Here is a 24651-nt window from a genome sequence, read left to right as displayed (position 1 = left end):
CTCTGAGCATCTATAAAATATTTCTTTATTATGCAGCATGGCCAAGTCCCTGTTCCCTGTATGCTATTCAAAACCTGTGCTGAATACAGAATTACTAATTTTATAAAGGTCTTCTTCATGGCATTACCTTGATTTTTATGAACAGCTGTAAGTGTGTTTGTCAGTGATCACCTCAGCTGAAGGGATGGTATCACCCCCATATTACAGAGGCAGAACTGAGGCAAGAGTGTTAAAGGTGCGCACTGCTTGTAGGAGGTCAAGCAGAGAAGGCTGTGCATGGATTTTCAAAGTCATGAGTACAACATGGACCTTAACGATGCAAAGATCTCTGCTGTCTTTAGATACATCCTTGAGCATTCAACATGCCTGAAAATTGGCTTCCACACTGAGAAAAAGCAGACTATACAACATCAGTGACGGTACCACAGATCTCTAATATAAAGTCTGAGGCTTGTCACTCTCTGTGGGAACTGAGAACAGACAACTGACACTCATTTTTGCCTGTGGGTTTCGCAAGCATTTATTATGCAAAGAGGATTGGTGAGATGATGGTCCTCAGTTCAAGCCCAAGTTTTGCAAGGAAATGTATTTAGTCCTCCAAAGTCTATTCCTCTGTAGTCAGGTTTCTTCTGCCCTCATGCTTGTCCCATTCCCACCTCTCATACCTGCTTCTGCTGCGTGCTTCCACCCCTATGTATCCCTGCAGACTCCTTATCCCAAATGCTCCCTCTTCATCCTCCTTTCTGACTCTGCACACTCACCTCCTTTTACCAGGCTCCTGGTACCTGCTGTATTTCAGCTCCAGTTTTACACTACCTTCTGTTCCTGCCCCCCTTCCTCAGCCAGCCCTCAAATGCTTGGTCTACAGCTCCTATGCCCAGTTTTAAGCCCCATGAGTTTCTCAGAGTATTTCTTCTGCAGTCCAGCACAGCTCCTTCTACACCCATATTTGGGAAAAGACAACCCTCCTCATTCCCAGTTTCCAGTTCCAAATCTGGTGCCACAGAAACTCTTGGCAAATATGGAGTCTGGGCCGCGTACAAGGTGGAGAGTATTTCAGGTCACAGCAAAACGTTAACTGAAAGCAATAAACACAAAGAAATCTGACCACGAGCAGTGACTCCAGACCAACCTTTCCTGGTTTCAGCCTCAACCTGTCCACCCTGTAATTAAACCTGAATATGCCCAGGTTATAAAGGACAAATTTAAAATATTTAGATGATAACTGTTGCTATGAAAAGGAGCATGCCACCAAAAATACCCCAACTGGAAAAAGCTTTAATGTAAGTATAAGGTCCAGTCTGGAGATTTGATGAACCTTTTGGATGAACCTTTAGCACCACTAACATGAGATTTTGTACATACAATAAGAAGAATCTGATGTGTCAATGAAATTTATCATGACTGGATCAATATACAATATCTCAGCCTTCCATTCAATTTCTTTTTTCACTCTAACAATTGATATGAACAGATATGTTTGGAGCAGAGTCCCATGGCTGACTAACAGAAAGGCAAGGGTAAAGCAGATGTGCTCTAGCAACCAAAAACTGTTTAAGAAATACCCTGGAACCCTTCCAGGCTCACAGCTGTCCTGGTGCTCACTGCGATCAAATCCTGCTTAGTCTTATCTGCATAAGCATGGACTGATTGCAGGGCTGATGCTTGTGTTATCTGCATTTGGCAAAGGTTTAACATCTGATCCACCAAAAAGCAGTCTCAATTCCTGCAGCTTTCCCATTTTCCTTGGACCACTAGATGGCAGTTCCCCATTTCCAACCCAGGGCTCTCGGTACCTGTTTGCTCCTGCCCAGCAGCTGCATCAAGCACAGCTGAGGCACACATCTGCCTTTGCATGTTGTCTGCAACACAGACTTCTTATGGAGCTGTCAATAAGAGTGGCTCTGGGCCAGTGTTCTACCTGAATGATATACAGCTTTGCACTTTTAAATGACAACAAAAGAAATTTCCACAGGCACCTTGAAGGGTGCTAAATACTAACACAGGCTTTATCAATGAGGCAGGTTCTCCATGTCACGTGTTACTCACCCAGAATTTTACGAGGAAGAAAGCATTTTGGGGCCCCTTCCCAAACAGTTCCTTCAGACCACCCTTCTTCTCAGGAAACTTGTCATAAATCTGACGAATGTCCACCGACTCAAGCAACGGGTCACTGTAAGAATGGTTAGCGTGTCCGATGTGTACAAAGAGGTGTTTATTGTACTGCAAGAAAGAAACAGGAAAATCAGTGCTGTACAAAAATAAGAGAGGTTTATTATGGCATGGGTCTGTGTGTGCTCCTGCAGAGGGTAGCGTGCTTTGATGGATTAAATGACTCAGACATTACTCCTGGGACTATGATTTAATGCAGTGTGATTTCCATGAGCAGCTTTAGTGACTGTGTCCTAGCCCCTTGTGAGCAAGGATCAACATCAAAAACCTGTGTCTCCACTGCAAACCAGAAAACACAGTCATCTTCAAGAGAGTAGCGCATGCTGAAAGACCCGGTGGCAGCACGGTGATAAAGAGCCCTTTGCAAAGCATAATAAGATGAATACGCTCACCAGAAAAGCCTCTTTCTGCTTCTTTAAACCATGCCTTTTAATGTCCCATCTCCTCAGAGCCTGAATTTCTGCTAGTGTGACAGAGCCCACACAGATACACCTCCTGTTTGTCTATTAAAAAAGCCCAACCTCGAACTATAGCATAGGCTAATGCCATTTAGCTAATAGAAATGGAAAGGATTTTCTTTCAACTCCAGAATGACAACAAGAACGTCAGCTACTCTGTGTTGCTTTTAATGTAGAAGTGGTCCTCATTATATGTTCTCCAGTATTTTGACCCATGTAATATTAAAAAGCCAAACTTTTACCACTTCCCTCGGGAGCTACCTCCATGGATGACCATCTCTGCCAAAACACATTCAGCTTCAATTTCCTATTTCCTAACTTCATCCCATCACACCTCATTACAATCACAGCAATCACCTCAGCAACCCCTCCCCTGCCTGGGGGAATTCCACGGCCTGGTGCAGACCACAGCAGCTCCACGCTGAGTCCAACATGCACTTTTAGGGGCTGCTGTTTCTCCAAGAGGAGAGCACCTCTCAGCACCTGAAACGGAAGCAGAAGGACGAACCCCGGAGACCCTCCGGCAGTCAGTGAGCAGCTCACAGTGTCATGTGAGCAGAGTGAAGGAGCTCAGGAGTGGCAGGATTGAACACTGGTGTTTTTAACCACGCAGATCACAAAACAGTTTGCTAACCCAGTTAAAGGAAAGCTGATACATAGTCAATGAACACTAGAAAACCCTGTCATATTGAACAGATGCTGTATATAAGGGACAATTCCCAACAGCTAAACACAGATAAAATATTTAAAAGCCCCAAGCAGACCTCATTTAAGCTGTTTTGTTTACAATATACCTGCCGAATGAACAAATTGAAAGGACAAATCTAAATTAATTGGACAACCACTCAAAGCCTTCTTTTGGTGTAAGCAGAGGCTTCCCCAGCAGATGTCCAAAACTCTGGGGAAAAGGAAATGGACTGGTTAGATTTCTGCACTTAGGAAATTAAAACTGAAACCTATTTAAAAATCATCTAGTACAGTGAAATCCGAATTTAGAATCAGAGATCACTCCTCTGTGTATTGGGCCAAAAATGAGATATAATCTGTGCAGGGTTGCATTTCTGTTTTAATTCTGTGGAAGGAAAAAGGGAAGCGTAACACATTACTAAGGTTTTGCACAAGCCAGTCCAAGCCTGAGAGGACCAGTTCCACAGATCTTCCTTGTAGTCTTCTTTCACAAGAATGCCAGCGAAGGTGCATCTGTGCATAAGTGGCAAACTTGCCCAGCCTTTAGTTAGTACAGGTAGAGCCCAAAAGGGGTAGAACTGATCCAAAGAAGCTGTTTCTGCTTTGAAGAGGAAAACAGGCATGGCAGAGAAATAATAGGGCAGTGGCAAGCTGAGCGCATGCATACAAGAGTGTGCCCATGGCTGTGTGCCAGCTAGCCCTCACCCAGCACTGCTTTAGCTTGGCAGCACACTGATCACTTACACACCATCAGGAGATCATACTGGTTGCAACCATGAGTTCCTACCATAACAGTGTCCATAGTCAGATGTAACATGTTACTTTACCCAGTAGTGGCAAAAGTGACATGAGGAAGCACCATGGCTCCAACTTTTGGGTTCGGGACCCTGTTGTCACATGCTCAGCTGGCAGTACTATGAGTAAAGAACTAGAAGTCATGCTGAACATTTCTTATGTCTCTTACTGACAGCTGAAAACCTTAGTAAAATATATCAGGGTCCCCTGTAGCTGGGAACTGCCAGGAACACAAGAAAGGGAGTTCAGAAACCTGCTCCTATCACTCTCCTGAACTACCAGGGGTGAAGTGCAGGAGGACAGGGCACAGACTGGGTCACTGAACTTGGCTATGGACAGAAGTGTCTCTGCAAGCAGGCAAACACCTCTGTTTTTCAAGAAGAATGATGAAAATTCCCCAGTAGAGATAAGCACTTCAGTCTCCTCTGAAAAATTAACCCCCCCCAGCACCTCCCTAACCTGCCTAGAAGTGCTCTCCCCAGGGATGTAAGATGCCCCAAAGCTTCTCTCTGCTGGCCTTCATTCAGAGTAAGGGCTTGAAAAAACATTCCAACCATTAGTGACCAGGTTATTATTTAATTTGGGATTGTTTCCTCTCAGTCTTCTCTGCTGGAGTTGTTCCAGGTTGTAAAAATAACCACATTTCTATAGGAACAGAACTGAGGGCTCATGTTCTCTGGCACCCTGGGAAGTGTTCTCCCCAGAAGGGTGCCTTTCTCCCACTCCCAAAAGTGGCTGTGGAGTGAAGGAGAAAGGGAGAGCTCTATCTGGCCACTGCAAATTCCCAAGACAATTCATGCACCTTATTCTGCAAACCAGGGAAACACACAAATTACTCAGTATCCCAAACTCTGGTAAAAGCAAACACATTTATACGAACACAAGGCACGAAGTCTTAGTGCTATTTAAATGTAAAAGCAAGGTTAAAGACAGCTGTAAAGCTACCACAGTTGTCTATGGAGCTCGCCAAAGCACCAGATGCTGCTGCAGCAAAATTTCCAAGCGGGTACAGTAGGACAGATGGTATGACATCACCTGACAACATTCTTAGGACAGAAATGTTTATTTTGATATTGCAGTGTTGATTATTTTCTCCTTATGTTGCTGCAATTCCTATGCTAAGTACAATCATTACTAACCTAATTAGATACGGCATATTTCTATGAACTAACAAATGATAATCTAATATTCAGAGCAGGGTAAATTGATACAGAAATGATCCCTACTGGTTTTATACAAACCTATTCCATGACAGGAATTAACACACAGATAAAAGCAAAGAAGCTAAGTTTTATGCTCATATTTTTGAGCCGATTAGTGCCTGAAAGCTTAAAAACATCCTCATTATATTGCGAATTCACTGTTATTTTAGGCTGAGTATTCCAGAGCCACTGAAGTACATTAGTTGCTGAGGAATTTACTCACACAACAGCATTTAAAGGATTTGCATCTGGTATTGGGGTATTAGTGTGCTTTAGATGCTGTAACCATCACAGATCAAATCCTGTATTTCCTGAGGATAAAAACTGCAGAAAAATACAAAGAACATTTTCAGCTGCCTTCAACATCTGCATTACACGACATGCCCTGGAGATGGCCACCTCTTACTGAGCTCCTTTCCTTAAAAAAATTCTAACTATGCAAAGAATGCAGTAAAGCCATGAAATATGACTGTTGTCAAATAATACCACAAGAAAAATTATAATCCATTTAGGAATTTAAAAGAACCAAGACAAATTGCCAATGGCAGGGAATGCAAGCATCTAAGCTGGTGCAGAACAAAGACAAACCACCTACATTTGTTTTATCAGACAGCATATGTATTTGTAACAGTTCCTCATCAATTTTGCACTTACATTCTAAGGCAACAACCTTTGCAGTGCATGAAATGCAGGTTTGTGAATTCTGCAACTCCCTCTGCCACATCCCTGTGCTTCCCACACTTGTGGAGCTAATGCCAAGCCTTGACAAGCCTGTATAGGACCTAGTTCTTTATTAGACAGGGGTGGCTAAGGTGCAGATGTGAAGCCAACCCTTTCACACTGCTGAAGTGCCTGCCACTGGGCAGTGATTCCATCTGTACCTCCACAGAGCAATCTGACCCATCTTTTGAGTACGTACTGCTGCCTGCGCAGCAACTGCACTTTTGAAGGGAAACAGGAGCCAGGTAGGGTGTGCTGATTGCAAACTATCACTGGTGTATCAGCAGCCTGTGTGGCTCTGACCTGCGCCCAGCCTCAGCTCTGCTGTCTCACTCTATCTGGTAAATCTGGTGGTCTTTAATTTCCTGCTGATGTAAGAAAATCACTTGGTCTAACAACAATTTCTCCTATTTCTACCACAATGCTGGTAACTGAATATTCCATTCCTGTTGCTGTCATCTGCCACTAAACCAGATAGGAAGTTATATTTGTAACATTTCAAAGATATAACCAGAGCCTGTGGCAACTCCTGCCAGTAAGATTTTTAATGTTTTCATGTGAAATGTTAATTGAACTTTCTGTGCTTGTATGCTAAGATACAACTGCATGGTCAACCCAGTCTTTTGAGGACCTCCATCCATTCAGACTCCTGCTTGGGTCTGCTCAGTAATTTAATCAGGAATGTGAAGTAAAAGATCTTTGGCTACATTATGGTTGCAGAAATAGGGAGGTAGGTGATGAATGAGGGCAGTTCCCAGCCCTGATAAATTAATGTTGCCCAACACTTCCTAGCTACTGCTACAGGAGTCCAGGTGTGAAGCTGGGACTTGCTAGTTGAGCAAGGTGCTCGCACAACATTTTCATCAGCTTTCCTGCAACAGTGAAGAGGAATCCTTCAGTTCTGGCCTGTCTGATTTGAGACCCTGCAGTCCCAATTCCAGAAGTGCTGAGTGCTCAGATGGGAAAATTACTCCTGAATATAGGAAGTCCTCAATAATGCTAAGTATTCTGCAAAATCAGGCTCCTGACAAATCAAAGGGGACCCTCAAAATCAGTGGCCCATTCATTCTTTTGCACCTGAACTTTTTGGTTTGTCAAATGTGAGTAATAATGCTCCTTCATCTAAAAAATGACTGCACTAATACATCTGTGAAATGCAAATGGGGGAATTATGAATTCTGTTTGGAGGAGAGGTTAGAGAGTGCAGAGCAAGCAGGGCACAGGGCCACGCATTTCAACAACAGAAGAAATCAAACTACTGAATCATTGCTTATCAAAGAAGGGCCATCTACAGTGAATGAAGCAGGAACAAATAAACGGGAGCATGTAATTAACTGCTGCATTGTAGAGGACAGCTCCCAACTTTGGAGAGCTTGACTCTGTAGCCCAGCTGAACAGCTCTGGGGTGGGTGTAGTGGGGAAGCTGCAATGGAACAAGATGGACAATGCTGGGCAGTGGCACTGCCAGGTGCAAAGTCATTGCACGCCACTCAGCCAGTGCCAGCCCAACCCACACATCTCCCAGCTCCTCCTCCTACGGACATGGCACAGTGCAAGCCTATGGGAGGCAGCGGGCCCCCCAACTGTGGTGACACCCCCCCCCCCCCCCCGATTTTACCTCTGTTCTGGGCTCATTGCAGGGGCTGTGCGCCCAGGCTCCGTGCCAGCAACCCCACTGCCTCACATGCTTGCTCCTTCCTTCCTTGTTTTCACATCTGCCTGGTCAGGAACCTGCCCCTACCCTGGCTGCTTCCAGTGCCTGGGCCGTGTGAGCTCACAGGCTGGGACATGGGCAGGGCTGGGGTACCCAGCTGCTGGCACCAGCGCTCCCCTTCCGTTATGTAAAATCAGCACTTTCAATTTTGCTGAGAGACTTCAAGCAGCAGCGGCAGGGTTTGAAGAAAGGGAGAGAGCGTGTGTGAAGGCAGCAGCGAGAGCAGTGAGGCCCCAGAAGTCTTTCCACGCAGCATCAGCACTCAACATGGGCCGACTTCAAGGAATAAACTGGGCTCAGTCTCTTTGCCCATATTTTCACCTCAGGACCTGGACCTGCCCATATTTTCACCCTGGACCCCACAACTGGGCTGGGGCCTCCTGCCACATCTCCATGGGGCTCCCCAGGAACATGGCTGGGCAGGAGCTCTGCTGCGATTCCACAATTTCATGATTGGAGCCTATGTCAATACTGGACCCCCTTGAAGTCGTTTCTGTAACTACAGACATCTGAGTATGAGCACTTTACAGATGAGAACATTCACTTCCCAGGGCCAGTTGCTCTCCAGCACTGCAAAATAAATGACCCTTGCATTCAGACGGTCTGCCTCTTCAAGATGTTCATCCTAATGCGGGTTTGCTTCCTCATCCTTTCACATCACAAAGATGCTAAACTGAGGACTTCCTTACTACCAAAATACTGAACTGCTTTTTATACTGTTAACAGGGAATACAGAAAGGATAAATGATGTTTGTGACAATGGGTACTGTTCAAAGATGGAGGGCTTCTTTTGAAAGGATCTCATCTATTTTTCATCACTTAGCTGGTTTGATTAACTTTGCTGAATTTTACTGCATTTGGCTAATGATGGCAGGCTGGTTTTATGGCCCTTGAGCAATTGCTTTCACTTTCTGGTTCTCAGGCACAATTCTCCCTGGGCTCAAAGAGCCCTTTTACAACAACAATAAAACCTGAATTAAAACATAAAGAATATTTTATTTCTTCACCACTTTCTAAAATACATTTTGAAATTTGAACCTAACACAATCTGACACTTTAGATAGGTGGATTAATACTGAAAATGTCCATCAGACATGGTTTTTATAGCCCTATATAGATACTTTAGATGTAAAGCTGTCTGAAGTGCTTGGACTTACAATGCATGTGGCAGCAAGAGTGAGAAACCTCGAAGAGGAAGAGAAGAAATGACTGGTTTTGTTGGGTGGTGGCAGGGATTTTCCCTGATTGAAAAGGCAGCTTGAACATCTATACAATAAAACAATTAGAATTATCATCATTTCAGAGTTAGAGTCTTTGCATTTTATAGCTACTTGTGTAACAGTCAATTGCCTAGATCCCTTCTCATCTGCTTGCATACTCAGTTTATATTTGTTAGGGAACACGGGATTACTTGGTTTAAGCATTTGTCCTGAGCTTTCACAGAACCACTGCAGTAAAAATCGAAAGCCCCCATTAAGGAAAAACTGTCTTGAAAGCAACAATATAGTTATACAGGGTAAGCAAAAAGGTAACTGAAACACTGGTGCTTGCACCTATGTTGGCAGCTTTTCTGCACCATTTAGGAATTGTACTTGACCACAAAATGCCAGGAAAATGCAGCTTGACATTTGAAAACTGAATTGATTTTCATGTAAAAGGAGAAGCGATTTTATCCATCCTTAATGGCAGAGTCAGTATTCCAAGGTTTTGCAACTGTGCTGTCTTGTCTCCTGGTCTATCTCCTGCCACACAGAGTTACAGTATGGGCTGTTTATTGTTTTCTTTCTATAATTTTTTCTTTTGCAAAGAGAACAAGTTCGTGGTTAGACAGGGGAAAGAAGTCAATAGCCCTCCACAAGTGGCAGGGCTCTAAGGAGCCCATTTCCGACGCACAAGAATGCCCACTCTGAATTAACGTAACCGCCTGACACAGAGGGGCTTTTGTACTTTTACAAACCAATTGCCATTGGAAGAACCCCAGAAATGTTTAACAGTGAATAATTCCCTGTAGGTGGACCTTTGTGCCCGTGCACAGCCCCATTGAAGGTTACCTGTGAGTTACCATGGGCAGACAGACCTAAATTTCTAATTGCTGTACAGGAATACAGACTTCAAGAGGCCTCCCAGGATAACAAAATCCTGGCCCCAGGTGCCATGTCAAAGGAGCCTTTCTCAGTAACCCTCCAGATTGCATTTTAAGGTGGTATTGGTCTATTTGCCCCACTACTATGAGGCTTTCTGGCCTGGTCTGGGGCTCAGGGAGAGAGGGAGGAAGGGTCATGTTTCTTTAAATAAAACGTTGGAAACACCTTTGATCAAAAAAATCTTTTATATCATTTTATGTAAAAAGTCAGAGGTGTCATGAACATGTAACTTTCTCTTTTCAGAAGGTACATGAGAACTCTTACATGGCTCTCGCATAGCAGCACATACCTACATTGGCATACAGGAGACACTGCAATCCCAGCACAGGCCTACATAACTTCATGTGCACATTCTGCAAAACACGTTATCTTGCCTGACTTGCTGATTTTGTTATTTAAAAAGTAATAGAACCCTATCCTTTCTAGGCTGTACAAGCCATATCTGCAACAAAAACATTGCAGCAACAAAAAGCTGTACAAAACTACAGGTAGAATTCATATTTTCAACAGCACTAAATGGGGCTGGGGATTGGCTCTCACCAAGGACTTTTCATATTGTTCTACACCCTTGCTTTAAGATCCAAATCATCAAATTTACTTATTTTGATATAAGCAATGCTTCCCCTTCTCCTGACTCCCCGTTTCTGGGCAGCAGTGGTGATATACTGCCCATGGGGACTCATCCCTCAGCTCCCCACAGCACCTGCCTGGTGTGTTCAGGCTGTCCCCACACAGACCTCGCACACTGCTGCCCCATGGCACTTGCAGCATGGGTGTAAAGAGCAATCTAATTTGGGATAAACTCAAGACTGGGAACTCACTTTTCTTTGTGTCTCATTTTTGCAATGTTACAGCACTTGTTCTAAAAAACAAGTCTGGGTAGTTTGATGCTCTTGCTTCTCTAGTAAACCTCCTGCATAAATGCTCTGCATCTAAAAGGCTGGTTTCTCAGCAGTATGCTTGCAAGCTGGGACAAGCTCTGGTGGGCCTCACTGCACCCTCAGGAATTCCAAATAATATTAGTTTGCTCTAAAAGAGTCTTGACAGTATTTATGGGGCAGCCCTGAGTAGCCGTGTTTCTATTCAGGCCTCCACTCTTCCTCAGCAAGTGGATGCGTTGCATTCCCCAGAGCCTGCACCTGCCTGAAAAACGAGAGCCCCAACACGTCCTCAGGCTGCGAGCCCACACACCGTGTGTGAGCACAACCGGCTTCTAGCCGGTTTAGATGATCTTAAGGTCCTTTCCAACCCTAACTATTCTATGATTCTAGCCCTGCCACCACGGCAGAGCGGGACCCACAGCCCTGGATCCTGCCAAAGCCGCATCTTCTCAGTTTTGTTCTCAGTCACGTTGCAAATGTATTCACATCACTCAGCTGGTTTCATGTCAGGCACCCGCAGTGTGACAGGCAACCACATGTTGTCTGTTACCAGCATTCTTGGGAGACTTTTCTTAGAGGAAAAGGCGTAGAAGTTACTTAGTTGCTGAACTCATTCACTATCTTTTATGTAATGCCATGCAGATACACAAAGGTTCTGCACCATATAAGCCCATGGGTTCTGCAAATAGTTTTGTGTTATAAAATCCTATTGAACAAGGATAATTAGGTGGCATACTAACAAAACAGAAAATCAAAATACACTCACATGCCATTTCATTCATAAAGCAGCACAGTAATGCTGAGCGTTACATGGCCACATCCTGTTTTCCTGGTAACCTCAAGGCACACACATAACATCCTGGTGTGCAGCAATCTGGATATGGCAGAGCCCATAAATCAGCAGGACACATTACACTGGATCAGCAAGCCAAGGACTCCAAAAGTTGTGTATTGATGCAGCTGCCTGATGAGAAACCCTGGATGATGTTGTGTTTCTGTGTTGGAAATACAAACCACTGTCTGGATGAACTCAGGTCTGGGGCTGGAGAAGGCATTCCAGCTGTGGATTAGTCTGGAGGACACTTAAGATGAAGCTTTAGCCCACTAGAGCCAGGACTACTGGAGAGCCTGGAAATCAGGGTCAGAGGAAAGCAAAGGGATTCCAGGGAAACCATGCACAATCTAATAGCCAGGTAAGCGCTGAGATAACTGTGCCTGCTGCCAAACATTTCCTCCCTCAAAGTTAATTCAACCTGGTAAAACGTGACATTTAGCAAACCAACACACTGCCACATACTTAGTATATGAACAGCTGAGATAGGGTATGCTTTCACTGGGATGTTTCTCTGCCAGGAGCATTCCTCTGTTGTAAGGTTTCTGGGCTATGTCTCCAACCTCCATTATACAAAGTAAACACTCCCTGGATAACACCTCTGGCCAGAGCCCATAAATGCTATGGTTTCCAGTGCTGAATTATAAAGAACAAGTGATAGCTGCTCTCTGCTCCAAGCTACTGCATTTTACCAGGAATCTAAACAAGAATAGCCCATTGATATCTCCATTCATGACAGTATTTGCTTTTTAGAAATTATCTCAGTAAAAATTCTCAGCTTTGAGCCAAAAGAAGCTCTTTTGATTTATTTGCAATGTAGTAGAAACAGTGCTAGGCTACTAACAAATGTTCTGGGAAAATACATAGAATCATAGAATCTATGCTATGAAGTCTCCATGCAGCCTTCTCCAGGCTGAACAGCCCCAACTTTCTCAGCCTGTCTTCATACGGGAGGTGCTCCATCCCCCTGATCATAGAATCATAGAATCACAGAATAGTTAGGGTTGGAAAGGACCTTAAGATCTTCCAGTTCCAAACCCACTGCCATGGGCAGGGACACCTCACACTAAACCATATCACCCAAGGCTTCATCCAAACTGGCCTTGAACACTGCCAGGGATGGAGCATTCACAACCTCCCTGGGCAACCCATTCCAGTGCCTCACCACCCTCACAGTAAAGAATTTCTTCCTTATATCCAATCTAAACCTCTGCTGTTTAAGTTTGAACCTGTTACCCCTTGTCCTGTCACTACAGTCCCTAATGAATAGTCCCTCCCCAGCATCCCTGTAGGCCCCCTTCAGATACTGGAAAGCTGCTATGAGGTCTCCACGCAGCCTTCTCTTCTCCAGGCTGAACAGCCCCAACTTTCTCAGCCTGTCTTCATACAGGAGGTGCTGCATTCCCCTCATCATCCTTGTGGCCCTCCTCTGGACTTGTTCCAACAGTTCCATGTCCTTTTTATGTTGAGGACACCAGAACTGCACACAATACTCCAAGTGAGATCTCAGGAGAGCTGAGTAGAGGGGCAGGATCATCTCTTTTGACCTGCTGGTCACGCTCCTTTTGATGCAGCCCAGGATACGGTTGGCTTTCTGGGCTGTAAACACACACTGCCGGCCCATGTTCATTTTCTCATCAATATCAGATATGATGATTAACATGAAGGTTCAAAGCTCACTGGAGTAAATGAAACATTACAACCAACTTCATAAACTACCCTTGCAGGTACAGTGTGTAGACTGAAAATAGAAACAAAACCAAAAACTTCCTAAAAATAAAAAAAATAATAAAATGCTAACCTTGGAGTGGACACTAAGACACAGTGAAAGATCGAGGGAGACTGAATAACTGAACATTTAGATAGGTAACCTCAACCAAAAAATGTTGATAAAGTATTCCATCTGGCTTAACCCTGGAAAGCATCCTCAGAGGGTGGGGAGCAGTAGAGAAACGCTGAAGAGCAGCAGACACATGGACACCACTTACTGATTCAGGATCCCTCTGCTGTTCGAGGAAAGCCGAAAACTCCACCAGCCTGAGCTTGGTTGTACCAATTGATCGGCCCTGCCACGCAGGAACTGAGGGAGCTGGAGCTGATGTAGGCTCAAATCCTAAATTAGAGGAAACATTTTCATGAAGAAGTTGATAATTCCTCAGTTTATATTTTCTGAATTACATATAATCAGGAATTCTGCATGTTTATATTTATGGATGTTTATATTCATTTTAGCAAGTAATGAATGAGTTAAAATTGGAAAAACACAGAACAATATGTGGAAAAAGAGGTCTCAACCCAGCAAACTAGTAATGGTGCAAGTAAAAGATCTATTTCTTTGTTTTCCTGTAACCTACTGTATTGTTTTTTAATTACATAGTAGATTATAGAGATTTATATAGATTTCATGTAGACTTACAGCTGACCCTTTCTTGGAAGCTGGCAGCAAGACTCACAGGAGATATTGCTGCCTTGGGAGTCAAGAGAAGTGGCCTCCATCTCTGGCTCCTAATGGGCCACATGTTACAAGTAAATCACCTCTCTTTTTGCTTATTTCTTCTGCCACTCTCAATTCCCTTCCACTTAGAGCATAAGGCTTCCAAGACAGGGACTGTCTCTTACTATGTATTGGCACATTGGGTCTTTGACTTCTTTTGGAGCTCTTAGGGAGCATTATTACAGATAATAATAAATAATTACTGTAGAGAGCTGAATCATACCCTAAAAAGAAAAAGAAGGTTTTAAATTGATAATAAAAAGGGAATGACATGATCTAGAGAGAGAAGGGCTGTTAACGACCATCTCTATTCACCTCAAGAGAAGGAATAAATGCTGTCTCTTGCTCCTTATCATGGAAAATTAGATGAGAAGGAAACAAAACAGTAAAGGAAGAGGGGAAAAGTAGCAGCTCATAGGCAAAACTGATGCGGGTTTGATGCGGGTGCAAGGGATGCAGGGGAGAGGCACCAAAGGTTAGAAAACAAAGTTAATCCCAAACTAGGCTGAGAACAAGGGAGAAGTCACAAGTAATGTGTGTCCATATCCTGCAGTAGGGGTATAGTACCTGACTGCAAACCTCAAATTCAGGCAATGAAGATGTGAGGCTTGTATAAAATAGGAAATTACAAATGTGACTGGCTAGACATGAACAGAACGTCTAATGAAGCAAAAGCTCACGCATAAATGTTGACTGATTTAGAAATACTAATAATCCTATTCTGAGAAACAACAGGGAAGAATAAAAGAAGATGATTCAAAATGTCTGCCTTAGAAAACAACATTATAAATTAGGAGTATCAAGAAAAAGGAAATAGTCAAGGATGCAGAAAGATAGCCTTAAAGATTAAATGACATGAAGTTAGAAAATCATAAAAACACTGGGTAAGGGTCAGAAAACTGCAGTTCAAGGAGCCAGAAGCACAGTGTCATTTGGCAAGGGAGACATAAAATTAGTTATCATCTGCAAAGAAATAATGATCTGTTCTGAAATTAGCCATGAGACCAACTTCAGAAAAGGAGTAGGGAAGTAGCCATGGGAAGGGCTTGGTCAATTTGAGCAATGTAAGTCAGAATAAATATTAGATACTTATCAAAGTTGTACCAGACAGAGCAGGACCTTCAGGAGGTGGAAGAGTTATCAATGACCAAATACAAAGAGATTTTTTACACTTAAGTCTAAACATATATAGTTTTGGAAGAGTTTTTAGCCTCAGTTTAAAATAAATTAAGGGTTATTTTCATTACAGATGGAAATGAGATTTAGTTATTAAAAAAAGAAACATGCATCCTATTACTCATTTTTTTACAAGGCATTTACCTATCATATACAATTTACTTATCGCATACAATGCTGACTGAAGATCATGTATCACAACTCCTCGCATATTTATTAGTGCTTCCTATCAAAATGTAAAAGCAACCCAACCCCAAACCAAAAAAACAAAACCTGAAAACCAGTGATTTTCCCCCAGGTATAATCAGACACTGGAACTGGTGTTTGGTCTGGCTACAGGGAATGTTAGACTTGGAGTAGTGGAAGAATTAATACATCGCATTCAGTACACAATCAAGTCTTTTTAAAGGAGAGTATAAATGAAAGAATTACCTGAAATGGGAGCTGTGACTGATGGCTGTATAGGATAGGCCTGCTGAACGAATGGCTTTACGCTGGAATAAAGAGTTACACAAAAATCATACACCATGCCATCCATAGTAAACAGCATTAGAGTCACATTGTATAAGAAATGCACGATTAATGACCTTTACCCACAAACATATATATCTCTTCCTTGCATAGCGTATTTGACAGACAGTAAAAAGGCAAGAGAGAGAGAAGAGGAGAATTACATCCAACATCTTAAAGCAAGGAGCTCATCTGCACTCAGTCACGCAGCAGGAAACCTGACCCACCCGTTGCAAGTGTGCAGCAGGCATGGATGATGATTGTTTTGACTCCTAATAAATCCAGAGGACGTTAAACTACAGGGGCACAAAAACTCCCATGGACTTCAAAAGAATAATATGAGGAGAAGCTGAAAAATAAGGCTGGGAAACACTGCTCCAGAGATCACCATAAGGCAGAAGACATAACACCTGACAGAGTGGTAAAGGCTTCCTTCTCCACATGGTGCTGCTACCATCGTGCCAAAGGGTAGTAACCCCACTAATGGGCCTCACGTAGTCATCTCCTGTCTGCAGAAAAATGTGTGCCCCCTGCCTCCAGTATTGCTTATACATTTAAAAAGGATGGAAGTATATGTGCTGGAAACTTATCCACAGACAAAACCTGGCCAGCTGCTTCCCTGGTATTATCATCACATGTCAGCATGGAATGGGAGAAAAAGAAGTGTGCTCATTAGGTATTCAGCTTCAGCTTTGAAATCTAGGATCCCTTCTAACTTTCTGAATGTGAGTTCACTGTAAAGGTTCTTCCTTTCCCTACAACTATCTTTTCCTCCTCTTTGGAAAAATTTGCTAGCTCTTGCCTCATTGATATCCCCTGGCAGTGAATTGCACAAGCCACTCCACACTGCAAATAGAAGGATATTTTAATTTTCAGACTTACTCTTGTGAGGATCCAGGCTGCCCTGTTTGAATCATACCCGGCCAAAACTGGAAGAGGAAAAACAAACAAACAGACCCACAATTGTTTTCTTTGTTGAAAGACTTTGGATATTTCTGAACAAGCATGATTCCTTTTGCAAACACAAGTGCAAAGTATTAATCTGTTCATTCAGCCTTAATTTTCTACTGAACATTGTTAGAGAATACAGGGAGTTTTTGGGACTCAGCTAACAACTTACCCCAGGTGCCCCAGGAAATGTAGGACGGGGAATTCCTGGCAGGCCCAGCTTGTTGTGAATAGCAGTAGCTGAGACTATCTGAGCTGATGACATTGCTGCCATGTGCTGGAGTGCTTTGTCCTTTGCTGTCTGATCCTTTAATATGACAATTACATGGAGTCTTAAAACATTTGGCACAACAAATGATGTTAAATAACTGCAGCTACAAGCACATAACTAAAAACTTAAAAAGCCACACAGAAAATGCAAAAATAGCAAACCATGCAGGAAAAAAACCAACAAAATACAGCACAGAGGCTAACACTCAAACTACCTCAAGGCAAAACCTCCTCTCAGACATGCATGGTGGACCTGAATTCTCACAGTCTGCTCTGCCAAGAAGCAGGAAGCTCTGAGAGAGCAAACTATTGCCCACTTGTTTATCTGGGCAAATTCTGCTGATTTTAAATCAGGCTGGACTAAACACAGAATGCTGGTAAGGCTCTGCCTGCAGGACAGGGAGCACGGAGACTGGAGCTCTGTCATTTAGATCTAAGAGAAGTTTGCCTTTTGTATTACACTGTAAAATGAGAACACAGAATTGCGACTGACTCGAAATGACAGATCTTTCTTCATGCTTACAGATTTAGAAACATTTTGGATTCTGTTTTACAACAAGTATTTTAAAAGATAGATCACAAAAATGTAATTAATATTTTAAACTTCCAATTGTGGAATTTTACTAATTTACAGTGTTCCCAAAGAAAACAATCAGTCATGAATCTTCTGCTGTTTTCAAGCATACAGAAACAAGTTTAGGAAAAGATGGGTCGTTATTGATTACTTGTTTTAGAGCAGCGCTTGGAGTCCTAGCCACTGCCAAACACATATGATCACAGGATAGAAAAGGAAAGCCTCTTAATGCAACAGTGTTAACCAACAAATAAGTAAACAACAGACTGTTACTATCTGGTAAAGTGGGGCTCCTCATCCAGAAGTACTGTATTAATAAGTGCTAATATTAAAGTATGTGGCTTAGAATGAAGGAACACAAGCAGTATTAGGCAAGGATTTTGTTTGTATTTTTTTTCCTGGTTTTATTTTACAAGCAAAGTAGCAAGCATGCTGGCAAGAGATGCATGCTCTTATTTATGATATATGACTTTGCACATATGCTCCCTCTAAAGCTTGTTTATAGTAGTACTATAGGTGAGCAGTTTCTTCCTTTGAATAGCTCCTTTAGAAACAGCACAGGCTGAAAGTATAGGAAAAGCTAGCCAAAAATTCTGCCAAGCACAGCTAAGGTACATAATACTTGGTTTAGTTAAAATACTTACCATGCTTGTTACCTGGATACAACAACAAACAGTTTATTAAAATGCTTGTGTAGAAGAGCAGACTCTTAGCAAAATATGAACAAAATAGCAAGAGACAAAAGGAAGAGCATTTTGCTCAACATCCAATATTAGCTTTAAACAAATGCATTATTTTCACCTAGGGACTGATTCATTAAAAGGAAAACAAATAAAAAGGATTAGAAACCCGTAACAACACTGGGGAGAAATAACACCACCTCCCTCTGTGACAGCTGCAGAGAGCAAGTGAAGGGGGGTTTTTGCTGAGCTCGTTTCCCTAAGCTGTTGCAAGGAGCCCCTGTGGGATGCAGCCCGGGAGAGCGGCAGGTGGAGCAGGGGAGTAGCTGCTCCAGCACAATCCCCCTCTGCACTGCACAGGATGTGAGCCTGAAGTGCAACTCACTGCCTGCAGAAGCATTAACACCTGTGGACTCACCCATGCTGCCTCCAGCACAGTGGCACAGGGCACTGCTTTATGACCTGCCTCATGGGGACTGCCTTGCCACAGCTGACAGTGCACCGACAGAGCAGCTTCTCCCTGTGGCTGTATGGTGGGCCAGGGGACACAGTACCCATCAGTACACGAACAAAACTTGGTTTCTCCAACTTGTAGCTTTCCTGTATAAACACAGCCAGTTCACTGGATAAGAGCTGGAGGTCAGTTCTGGCTCTGCCAGCTATGGGCACCTACCACTGCCTGCTCCAGGTGTGTTTGGGAGGCTTGTGCATGGCATGTTATACTGGCTGCCTTTAGGTGCCTGCAGATCACTGGGCTATAAAATGTTTTGGTGGGTGTGAAGAAGTGGCAGTGTCCTGACATGCACACAGCAATCCAGAAAGCCTCTGCTCTCCTGCATAGTGAGAAGGACCATCCATCATGAAAACATGAACATGAGGAGTTGTCCTTAAGCATCACTAGAGGACTTTTGTTCCTCTTCCCCCTTTTTTTAAGGAGAGCTGGCTTGGAAATGCCAAACCACACAAGTCTCACCTGCAGTTTACTGAATTGTAACAAAACTGAACATAAAGGGGATCAATGCCCTGTGTTTGAAATGTATGATTCAAGAGACATGTGCCTTTGGGTCCTAGTAACCTCCAAAACTGTCTGAGTGCTGCTTTCATGACTACCTTGTTGTTCTCCAGAACTGCTGTGGCACTACAGCCTCCCCTTCTGCACTGCCTCCTGGCTGCAGCCAGCCACGCCAGTGCCACCAAAGGAAAGTCCAGCTCCTGTGCTCCTGCCATGCTACCAGACTCATACTGTTCTGCTGATATAATGGCTGCTATTAGGTGGATCTAAACTAAAGCAGAACAGGAAAAGAAAAGCTTTGTTAGGGATATAAAAGCCCATACCTGGGAGTTGCATGAGCCCAGCGTAAATGATATTTCTGTGGCATAATTCATCTTGCCTCACTTCAGGCATCTTAAGTGTCCAATCTAAGGCAGCTGGCTAACCCCCTGCTATTGTTAGTGCAATAAGCACCTACTGGGGAGGAGACAATGTATTTCTTGCTTACCAGGCATCAAAACCAACGGGAGTGTGTTACTTTCTGTAATGTTATCCCTGTCCAAGGACTAGAACAGGCACCTGAGCATGCCATGGCAACGGTGAGGGCAGGCAGATCCCTGATGAACTAGGGAGAAATGAACTATGGAAAAATTTTCCAAACCTTACACTTCCTTCAAGACCCGTTGTGTTCACAGAAGGAGGGACACTGAGACTGTCCTGTGGAGCTCTCAGCTGCCATTGGCACTGAGCCTGATGATCCAGAATTTTAAGAAAAGGGACAGGGATTTTTGGAGGGAGAAAACATCTTTTGCTTCATGACATGAGAAGGGATGTGCCTTCCTTCTTGCCAACTGCTGCTTTCACCCTAGAACGTTCTAAATTTTGCAGTGGCTATTCATCTCCTCCACTTCGACCAATTGCATTAGCAGGAGGATGGAGAAAAAGCAAAAGTGTGTGGGATGCCAGCTCAGAAATACAGCCCTTCCAGGAGGGCTAGTCTTGAGGAATTTCAACAACTCCTACAAAGTTTCTCAATGGTGGCAATCTACCAGCTCCACCGAACATCAACAGCCTCAGGCCAACACACATCAACAGGAACTTTCACCTTTTGTAGACTTAGGAACCTCTCCATGGTTGGAAGATCAGTTTTTCTCAAAGCAACTGCATCTTCACATTCAAACATGAAAGAAATAAAATTCAAAATCAAATACAAACACATAAGAGGCCCTGACTTCCACTGCCAAAAGAGTACCTTTTGCTGCAGGAACATTTTGGAGAGCTGCAAGGTGGTGGCCTGTGCTTGTATAATCAGGCAGACTTCATAGTCTTCAAAAACAAATGGGAAAACCACATTTTAAAGCTGTTTATTTAAACTGAAATACTAGCTTGTCTGCCACTTAAAAACCCAAGTATATGCTGGGGTTTTTTTTATGTTGTAATGGAGAACACTCGTAACCAGGAGGGAATGAGACTTTCTACCTATCACTGCAATACGTCCGCTTCTGGGATGAAACTTGGTAACTGATTAATAACACACAATGGTATTACATCACAGTTTAGGCAGCTAGAGAAGTAATATATCCAATTAAAACGGCAGGGGTAATTTAAACAGGCAGATTACGGTAATTACCCAGGTTGGAATTTTGCCAGGACAAATGGGTTAACATCCCTACTCTAGATAGGAACACTGTGGGATTTTTAATGACTGCAAATAGTTAAGACGTTGGTTTCCTATCTTGTCCAAGACAAAAGGGTTTGGTTTTGCTCTCACTTGTGCTGCTATGCCAAGCTGGAATAAATACTTCTGGGTCAATGAGGTTTACACTGCTGTATGTAAAATCAGTTTGGCCCAGGGTAATGCAGAGTCCCATGCTGAGGTTCGGCAGAGGCTTGGGGGGGACACTGTCTCCTACTGAATCACTAAATGCTACTGGAGCTTAAGGTATTCCTTGGATAGGTCCCATCTGGCCCTGGCCTGGCTTGACCCTACTTTATTTATGAGGTCTGAAGGGATTGCTGCTGCCCAGGAATGACACTGTAGTAAGTAACAGACTGCACTCTTAGACTGCTGCCTTCTTTTTTAGAAGGGGAAGGAAAGGCAGCAGTCCTTCTGTACTGTGGTACATAATTAGCAATGAACATTACCGAAGTGGATTTAGAGTACAATGAGTGGAAATCTGGTCTAGTTCCACTAAACCCCTACAGTGCCACCACTGTAATGGAGATCAGGATCTGCCTCACGTTTTAGCTAACTGCTTCTGGCTGCAGTTGCAAGCACTTTGTTTTTGGAAGAGTGGAAGTGCTAAGAATCTAATGCAAGGAGACTATATAACTTTTAATGAATCAGGCCCTTGAGGTTTACTTTTCACCCATTAGTTTTGGAATGCAAAATACATAGTTATATTAGATAATCATAATTCTCCCGTATCATCCGATTATTAATCTTAATATCTATAAAAGCCCCACATGAAACAAGAGTTCTACATGACAAGCACCAAAGGATTTGAGCTTGACTTTCGTTTAATCCAACATAAATAGATGAATAATTCAATCAGTTCAAACAAGTTCTACAGCAAAAAATAAAAACTATTATCCTAGAATGATAAATGGGGCTTTGAATACCATGTTATCTATGGCTTTGGGAGAAAAAAATCAGAGTATGAGTAAAAGTAAGCAAAACAGAACACAGTATTAATTTAAGAAACCCTAAAACCCGTACTAATATTTAAAATACAAAAATTTTCTTGTAAGGAAAAATAAAATACTAATATAAAAAACAACATAAGAGAAGAAATAACAATTTGCTTACAAAATGGATGTTACAGTAATACTAACACATAAAACAGGTTCCTAATAAGCAATTTTGCAGATGTTATTTCTGCTCAGATCTCGTATTGATTCAAATAAACTTTGCAATAATTAGCTGTAGCTCAAAAAAGATAAACAAATCATGACAATATACAATTGTTCTGGACAAAAGATAGAGAGCACTTCAGTGTTTCTAGCCCTGATCTCCAATTTGCTTATTATTAGAGAAGACAGGAGTAAATACAAAAGCTGGCTATTTCAGCCAGGCAATAGCTAATGCCAAGAAGAGAATGTGCATTCAAAGCTGTCCCAACTTGCTGCCTAATGAGTAGCAATTAATCCATCTTATTGTATTTCAAAATGCTGAAGACTCCATTCACATCAAAGGGAATATTTCAAGGCTTTTATCATTGTTCATTTAAAAAGTATAGAGCTATCTTTAGCATTTTATAATTGACAACAATATTTTCTTTTTATCCCTCAATGCAGAACGTAGAATAATGGATTTTAGAACATGTAATACATATGAACTGTAGGTATTTTAACGTTTCTTTTTGTGTGTGTCTAATTAATCTTGCACTATGAAAAAATATCTGAAATGAAAGTCTAAGATAGATGTATACCCTGCTGTGAAGACCTTTACTCTCTATTTATGCTCAGCTTCCAATCCATCTTTTCTCCTGAATGGACAGAGGTGACTTTGGCTCCCTGACAGTGCAAAGATGGGAAATGTTGCAACCTAACACTATGGACTGGTGTATTTGACACAGAAACACATTAGAGTGTAAAAATTCTGCTTTGCTTCTTCCAGCCTCTGCATGAAAAGAAATGTCATGAAGAGGAGCTGCCTTTCAGATCTGTCTCCAAGGACAGCTTAATCTCAGCTTCTCCATTTTCATGAGATGAAATTCCTCTAACTTCAGGAAGACTTTAATAACTTCAGAAAATCAGATTAAAGTCTCTAAAACAGGTGTGTTTTCCTGAAATAAGAAAAAATAATTAAAAGTACAACATCCTTGGAAGGGCTTATGGGACATTCTCTACTGGTGGTCTTGAAATGTTGCAATGGCGTTTACAGGCAAATCTTCACTTTCTTGCAGGCTACGGATCCGTTCATCCAGAGTGACTGCAGGCATCAAAGAAAACAGACTTTGCTGGACCATGCAGACTTTATGGCATGCAGGTGAGATTTCAGTCTACTAGGTAAGCTTCAGTAATATTCTATCTAATGCTATGCGTGTAGATAACTCTGAAATCCTTCCATCCATCTGGGTTTTGCAAATGAAAACACAAGAAGATTCACCCAAGTACTCCCATTGCCATGAGCAGGATTCAGACCAAGGCAAGATAGAAAGATCTCTTGGTATCAAATAAACTCAGCAGATAGTTAGGGAACAAGAGTTATTGTTATACTCTTCCTCAAACTAAGAGATGGGAACTAAGTATCTCTCAACAGGACAGATTTGCCACATCCCAAAAGATAGATAAAAAAAGGCATTATGAAGAAAACCGCTAGCAAGAGATGTCAGCCAGGGAACAAGCGCCTCCATGCCATACAACTGCTATCCTCAAGACCCTGCCTGTGATTAGCTCAGCTAAAGCACTGCTGGCACACAAGGAGCAATCGGCTTCTCTGCAATACCTGGCCTCAGGTATGCATGGGAGGTGTGCATGGAGGATGTCTGGTGGCAAAGAGAAAGAAACATGGGAGATGTACTCAGGTCAGAGCTGACTGAACATATAGCTGTGAAGTGGCATGAAGGATCTCTTCATTAATCCACAGAATGCTTGCAACTCACACTGTAGGTAGGGAACTGGACATCAGATGCATGTGGTATTTTAAGTAGAACTGCTCCCCAGTATGCCACCAATCACAGCTTTTAGAGAGTAATTGCAAGTGTCAGCTTGTTGTTAAAAGGATAAGATTGGCCTGGGTTGGAAGCAGTGCTTCCCTTGGGTATCTTCTTGTTAGTCATCCCTTCAAGAGGAAGCATGGGCTGCACCCGCTCCACAAAAACGAGGCTCTATCATCTTCCTGAAGAGGTTGATGAGGGAGTCCAGGCTGCTGCCAAAATGACCCCCACTGAAACAGTCAGCACTCATAGATGTATTCACCTTGTCTTCCTTTCACATCAGTGATGTCCCTCTCAGACAGTTTTCAAAGGACATTGACCTATACAGATGGTTAAATTACAGAAATAGCAAGAAAACCAGGCAAGAACACTAACAAAATGTCTGGAGAAGTCATGCTCCATCTCAGGACCAAATTCAGCAGCTTTTCCCACTTGCAGGGAGTAACTGCAGCTCCCCAGCAGGAAAAGCGAGGGCTCTCTTATAAAGGCAGCTCTGTTACAGCACCTTCTTGCATCAAAGTTTCATCTCTTCTGTGTGGGTATAATGAGGTCTGTGGGATGCTACAACTTGTCTGGAAGGGTGCTGTGCAAGGGGGCAGATGTCATGCTATGGCACCTCATTCACTACGAATGGCAAGAAAAGGAAGAGGGAGATGGATGGGGAAAGCCTAGCTCCCCTGCCCTTTCTGGTCACCCCTCAGGCTGGGGTCCATGGAGGAGTCACCAGGGCTGTGTCAGGGCT

General features: G+C 42.9%; 1 protein-coding gene across 5 annotated transcripts in view; it reads right to left on the bottom strand.

Annotated features, from left to right (window-relative positions):
- Nucleotides 1-24651, bottom strand: part of TEAD1 (TEA domain transcription factor 1) — a 162066-nt gene that overhangs the window by 17474 nt on the left and 119941 nt on the right. For 3 of the 5 annotated variants that reach the window (XM_034065273.1, XM_034065274.1, XM_031050280.1), the window contains 6 exons: nt 18222-18233; nt 16906-17040; nt 16668-16714; nt 15708-15769; nt 13594-13718; nt 2050-2223 (listed from right to left, as the gene is read on the bottom strand). In XM_034065273.1, the coding sequence (XP_033921164.1) occupies nt 2050-2223; nt 13594-13718; nt 15708-15769; nt 16668-16714; nt 16906-17040; nt 18222-18233 (555 nt within the window). The remainder of the gene's footprint in view (nt 1-2049; nt 2224-13593; nt 13719-15707; nt 15770-16667; nt 16715-16905; nt 17041-18221; nt 18234-24651) is intronic. The other 2 variants (XM_034065275.1, XM_031050279.1) reach the window with 1 other exon arrangement.

This window comes from Melopsittacus undulatus, chromosome 8, assembly GCF_012275295.1.
Source record: "Melopsittacus undulatus isolate bMelUnd1 chromosome 8, bMelUnd1.mat.Z, whole genome shotgun sequence".
NCBI lineage: Eukaryota > Metazoa > Chordata > Aves > Psittaciformes > Psittaculidae > Melopsittacus > Melopsittacus undulatus.
The sequence above is the reverse complement of the archived record's forward strand: the minus strand, read 5'-3'. Positions and strand labels throughout refer to the sequence as shown.